The sequence below is a fragment of the Oncorhynchus mykiss genome, chromosome 25 (assembly GCF_057628025.1).
Source record: "Oncorhynchus mykiss isolate SJ-2025 chromosome 25, ASM5762802v1, whole genome shotgun sequence".
NCBI classification, from domain to species: Eukaryota; Metazoa; Chordata; class Actinopteri; order Salmoniformes; family Salmonidae; genus Oncorhynchus; species Oncorhynchus mykiss.
The window spans coordinates 28,544,620-28,550,961 of NC_143046.1; the positions used below are offsets into that span (position 1 = coordinate 28,544,620).

General features: G+C 42.3%; 1 protein-coding gene across 1 annotated transcript; it reads left to right on the forward strand.

Moving 5' to 3' along the window:
- The first annotated feature begins 4,262 nt into the window (after positions 1–4,262).
- On the forward strand, positions 4,263–6,025 carry tyw2 (tRNA wybutosine-synthesizing protein 2). The gene is given in 9 exon segments (XM_036970093.2): positions 4,263–4,459; positions 4,615–4,639; positions 4,642–4,726; positions 4,965–5,068; positions 5,070–5,107; positions 5,109–5,121; positions 5,206–5,242; positions 5,245–5,503; positions 5,505–6,025. Coding segments are annotated over 9 exon segments (849 nt in total). The 3' UTR covers positions 5,596–6,025.
- Positions 6,026–6,342: the final 317 nt, after the last annotated feature.

Consider the following 6,342-nt stretch of genomic DNA (forward strand, 5'->3'; position numbering starts at 1 on the left):
CTTTCCTGAGTTCCTGGGAGGACCGCACAACATATCATTGGTAACTCCCAAGTTTACTTAGATATTATTGTTGTTATATAAATAGTTGTGCATAAAGGCTTTCTACCGCCATTTCTCGCATACCTAATTTTACCGACAAAAAATATCCCAGCTTGTCTAGAATATTTTTTTGTCTACATTTGGAAAGTTAACTGATAAATTCGCTGTTTCTATCAGGATTGTCGTGACATTTTGTTTCCCGACATGTTACTTTACTCTCAGATTTTGGGCGGAGAAATCAAATTATGTTGGTCATATACACATGGTTAGCAGATGTTAATGCGAGTGTAGTGAAATGCTTGTGCTTCTGGTTCCAGCAGTGCAGAAATATCTAACAAGTAATCAAACAATTCCCCAACAACTACCTAATACACACAAATCTAAAAGGGGTGAATGAGAATATGTACATTTAAATATATGGATAAGCCATGACCGAGCGGCATAGGAAAGGTGCAACTAGATATCATATGCATATACTGTATTATATACTTTGAGTAATGTAAGATATGTAAACATTATTAAAGTGGCATTGTTAAAGTGACTAGTGATCAATTTGTTAAAGTGGCCAGTGATTGGGTCTCTATGTAGGCAGCAGCCTCTGCTGAGTTAAGTGATTGCTGTTTAGCAGTCTGATGGCCTTGAGATAGAAGCTATTCTTCAGACTCTCAGTCAAGTCTTTGATGCGCCTGTACTGACCTCGCCTTTTGGATGGTAGTGGTGTGAATTGGCAGTGGGTCCAGTGGTTGTTGTCTTTGATTATCTTTTTTGCCTTCCTGTGACATCGGGTGCTATAGGTGTCATGGAGGGCAGATAGTTTGCCCCCGGTGATGCGTTGTGCAGACCGCAACCTTGCGGTATGATACAGTCTGACAGGATGCTCTCTCGACAGGATGTGGATCTGTAGAAGTTAGTCAGGGTTTTGGGTGACAAGCCAAATTTCTTCAGCCTCCTGAGGTTGAAGAGGTGCTGTTGCGCCTTCTTCACCACACTGTCTGTGTGGGTGGACCATTTAAGTTTGTCGTTGATGTGTACACTGAGGAACTTGAAACTTTCTCCACTGCTGTCCCTTCGATGTAGATAGGGGGGTGCTCCCTTTGCTGTTTCCTGAAGTCCACGATCATCTCCTTTGTTTTGTTGACGTTGAGTGAGAGGTTATTTTTCTGACACCACACTCCGAGTGCCCTCACCTCCTTCTTGTAGGCTCTCGTCGTTGTTGGTAATCAAGCCCACTACTGTTGTGTCGTCTGCAAACTTGATGATTGAGTTGTAGGCGTGCATGGCCATGCAGTCGTGGGTGAACAGGGAGTACAGGAGGGGCCTGAGCACGCACCCTTGTGGGGCCCCAGTGTTGAGGGTCAGCGAGGGGGAGATGTTGTTTCCTACCTTCACCACCTGGTGGCAGCCTGTCAGAAAGACCTGGACCCAATTGCTCAAGGTGAGGTTGAGACCCAGGGCCTCCAGCTTGATGATAAGCTTGGAGGGTACTATGGTGTTGAATACTGAGCTGTAGTTAGTGAACAGCATTCTTACATAGGTATTCCTCTTATCCAGATGGGATAGGCCAGTGTGATGGAGATTGCATCGTCTGTGGACCTGTTAGGGCGGTATGCAAACTGATGTGGGTCTAGGGTGGCCAGTAAGGTGGAGGTGATATGATATTTTATTAGTCTCTCAAAGCACTTCATGATGACAGAAGTGAGTGCTACGGGGCGGTAGTCATTTACAGTTGAAGTCGGAAATTTACACACACTTAGGTTGGAGTCATTAAAATTCGTTTTTTCAACCACTCCACAAATTTCCTGTTTTTGGCAAGTCGGTTAGGACATATACTTTGTGCATGACACAAGTAATTTTTCCAACAATTGTTTACATACAGATTATTTCACTGTATCACAATTCCAGTGGGTCAGAAGTTTACATACACTAAGTTGACTGTGCCTTTAAACAGCTTGGGAAATTCCAGAAAATGACGTCATGGCTTTAGAAGCTTCTGATAGGGTAATTGATATCATTTGAGTCAATTGGAGGTGTACCTGTGGATGCATTTCAAGGCCTACCTTCAAAATCAGTGCCTCTTTGCTTGACATCATGGGAAAATCTAAAGAAATCAGCCAAGACCTCAGAAAAACAAATTCTAGACCTCCACAAGTCTGGTTCATCCTTGGGAGAAATTTCAAACGCCTGAAGGTACCACGTTCATCTGTACAAACAATAGTACGCGAGTATATGGGACCACGCAGCTGTCATACCACTCAGGAAGGAGATGTGTTCTGTCTCCTAGAGATGAATGTACTTTGGTGCGAAAAGTGGAAATCAATCCCAGAACAACAGCAGAATACCTTGTGAAGATGCTGGAGGAAACAGGTACAACAGTATCTATATCCACAGTAAAACGAGTCCTATATCGACATATCCTGAAAGGCCGCTCAGCAAGGAAGAAGCCACTGCTCCAAAACCGCCATAAAAAAGCCAGACTATGGTTTGCAACTGCACATGGAGACAAAGATCGTACTTTTTGAAGAAATGTCCGCTGGTCTGATGAAACAAAAATATAACTGTTTGGCCATCATGTTGTGGGGGTTCTTTGCTGCAGGAGGGACTGGTGCACTTTCCAAAATAGATGGCATCATGAGGGAGGAAAATTATGCGGATATATTGAAGCAACATCTCAAGACATCAGTCAGGAAGTTAAAGCTTGGTCGCAAATGGGTCTTCCAAACGGACAATGACCACAAGCATACTTCTAAAGTTGTGGCAAAACGGCTTAAGGACAAAGTCAAGGTATTGGAGTGGCCATCACAAAGCCTTGACCTCAATCCTATAGAAAATGTGTGGGCAGAACTGAAAAAGCATGTGTGCGCAAGGAGACCTACAAACCGGACTCAGTTACACCAGCTCTGTCAGGAAGAATGGGCCAAAATTCACCAAACCTATTGTGGGAAGCTTGTGGAAGGCTACTCAAAACGTTTGACCCAAGTTAATCAAATTAAAGGCAATGCTACCAATTACTAATTGAGTGTATGTAAACTTCTGACCCACTGGGAATGTGATGAAAGAAATACAAGCTGAAATAAATCTTTCTACTGTTATTCTGACATTTCACATTCTTAAAATAAAGTGGTGATCCTAACTGACCTAAGACAGGGAATTTTTACTAGGATTAAATGTCAGGAATTGTGAAAAACTGAATTTAAATGTATTTGGCTAAGGTGTATCTAAACTTCAGATTTCAACTGTAGTTCAGTTACCTTTGCCTTCTTGGGAACAGGAACAGTGGTGGCCATCTTGAAGCATGTGGGGAAAGCAGACTGGGATAGGGAGCGATTGAATATATCCATAAACACACCAGCCAGTAAAACCTCTTTCTACCTTTCTGACAATGTCCAATATGTATGGGTGGTTCCATTTTGGTTTAAAGCACTTTTTGACCACACCCCTTATGATTTCAACAAACTTTCCATACTCTTTCTTATCTTATATATAATATGTATGTTGTGTCTTAACCGATGGCGGACACAAGACAAACACCCCAGATGATGTAAAATAGGGTCTAAGCTACAAGATATGCGGAAAATGGAAACAAATCTGAGTTTGACCTTAAAGGTTAAATTACAATTTTTATTAAAAAACTTTTTTTCAACTCAACCGTTTTATATTTTCCAGTGATGCAGACATGGATTTCTCGTCGTATGGTCGTGTATGCAAAATGGGTCAACTTTGGGCACCTTTATCTCCTGAATGTGTTGGGATTCAGGTTCAAAAAGTCACTTTCTGACCACTTCCACCATAGGCAAATATGTATGGAAAGTTTTTTGTTCAAATGAAAAGAGGTTCGATTAAAATCAAATGGAACAACCCATATGCATAGTCTTAATCATCTACTGATCTCTAGCTTCATTGACTTTTTGGATTGAAATCTAACAATTTGCTGTAATTGTTCTGCTTTTCTCTATGCAACAGGCTCCTCTGCTGTCAAAGAGAGAGAGGAGGATCTCAAGCAGTGACAAGCTGGTGAATGTCTTATAGGACCTACTAGAATCCCATTGTGAGAGATGGACTGAGGATCTGAGAGACGATATGCATCACGGTGGCCAGCGCCACGGATACTTGGTGGTCTTAGGGGGAAAACACTTTTTCTCAGCCAGTATGGAAGAAAACAGGTATGCTATAGTATAGCATACAAACTGTTATCATATTGATACAGGCCTAATTTTACGTTCTGTATGGGTTTAGTGTGTGTGTGTGTTAATTCCAATGCATCTGTTACAGGTCCAGATTTGTGGCCAGCAGTGGCCCAAGCACTGGGTGCAGGACATTTGTCAAAGATAGCTTGAATCTCCAAGGATGGATTAAGAACTCCGGTAGTGACCATGCTAGTTGGAGAGGACAGCTGGGTGACACATGTAGACAACAATATCAGGTAATGACTCCTTTAACCCTTTCAATGACATCACTACCAGTATTCTTTAAAAACAAAATGGTACCAGAAGTGTTACTTTGTAGTCTCAATGGAATAGTTGCATGTTATGTACTCCTTGTCCAATTGTTTTGTCATGTTTTACAATTTTCTTTGAGGGATGAGTTTGATGTGACCAGGTGCGCATGTTCTCTGCCGGCAACATCACAGAGAAGCTCAGGGTTGCCTCATTCAACTGCAGTGGGGAGACTGTGGTGGATTTATATGCAGGTAAGAAAATACATCTTGTATATGACTGTGACACAATCAGTGTGCCTTGCTAGAGAGGGGCTACGGTGAGGCTTGTTCAACAGGCCACTAAAAATACACTAATTGGACAAGCCACTTGCTGTTAGCTGTTTAACACATCTGTGTATATTATCCATGAATTACAGAAAATATTCATAATCTATGCATAATTTAGCACTATAGGATTATATTGTTATTCCTTATTGTTATTCTTTATTAGGTATTGGCTACTTAACTATCCCATTCTTGGTGCATGCGGGGGCCAGCCATGTTCATGCTTGTGAGTGGAACCCAGATGCCGTGGAAGCCCTGCAAAGAAACTTGGGAGTTAAATGGAGTGTGGCATCACTGCACCGACCACGAGAGACAACCGGCAAGTAAGGAACAACATCTTTATACTGGAGATCAGAACTCAACCAGTTTATGTGATCTGAGAATAATCGTTTTGGGTGTTTTTCCAGCTCCCATTGTGTAACCTGGCTGACCGGGTGAATTTGGGTCCAGCTCTGCGAGTGGCTGGCCTGTTGCCTGTCGACTACTGAGGAAAAGGACCGGTGGCATGTTGCATATTCACCAGAATGTTACCGCACCACATCATATTACAGACTGTGACACTTCCTCTGTTCCTGTCATGGAGAGAGTGGACATTTCTGGAGGAGACCAAGAAGAGGTGTCTCCTAAGGGGAGTGACAGAGAAGTTTGGGGTGCCTGGACAAAGGACACAGACATCCACATTGCCTCTCTACTGCAGGACATCACTCTGGACTGGCGTCCAGCACATTGAGCATGTCAAGTCATACGCACCTCACATTCACCATGTAGTACTATTCTTAGAATGCAGGCCACTCTGAGGAGACAAAATACAGGACTGTAGCATGACTCTTATTTGTGTAGTCGTACCAGTGGCGGACTGGGACCAAAAATCGCCCCTTTCTAACACACCGGCCCATTTTTATCACCTTGAGGCCCCCATAATTAGCAAAATAATTAGAATTTTGCGCACAACAACCCAAATTAGACAGGCCCACTAGGCTAAAAATGGACCAGTCCATCTGGTGTACTCTGCCATTTGTGGCTATTAATAAATTGTTGCACACTAATTTAAATTAATCAGAATTTCGTTTTTTTTTAAGAAAAACATGGTTTATAGGTTTATAAAATGAAACTGTTGTTTACCGGTTGTTGTACAACTGATTTTACAAATGTTTATACATGCAATGACTCTGGCTGCTTTGTGTGATGTACACTGCTCAAAAAAATAAAGGGAACACTTAAACAACACAATGTAACTCCAAGTCAATCACACTTCTGTGAAATCAAACTGTCCACTTAGGAAGCAACACTGATTGACAATAAATTTCACATGCTGTTGTGCAAATGGAATAGACAACAGGTGGAAATTATAGGCAATTAGCAAGACACCCCCAATAAAGGAGTGGTTCTGCAGGTGGGGACCACAGACCACTTCTCAGTTCCTATGCTTCCTGGCTGATGTTTTGGTCACTTTTGAATGCTGGCGGTGCTTTCACTCTAGTGGTAGCATGAGACTGAGTCTACAACCCACACAAGTGGCTCAGGTAGTGCAGCTCATCCAGGAT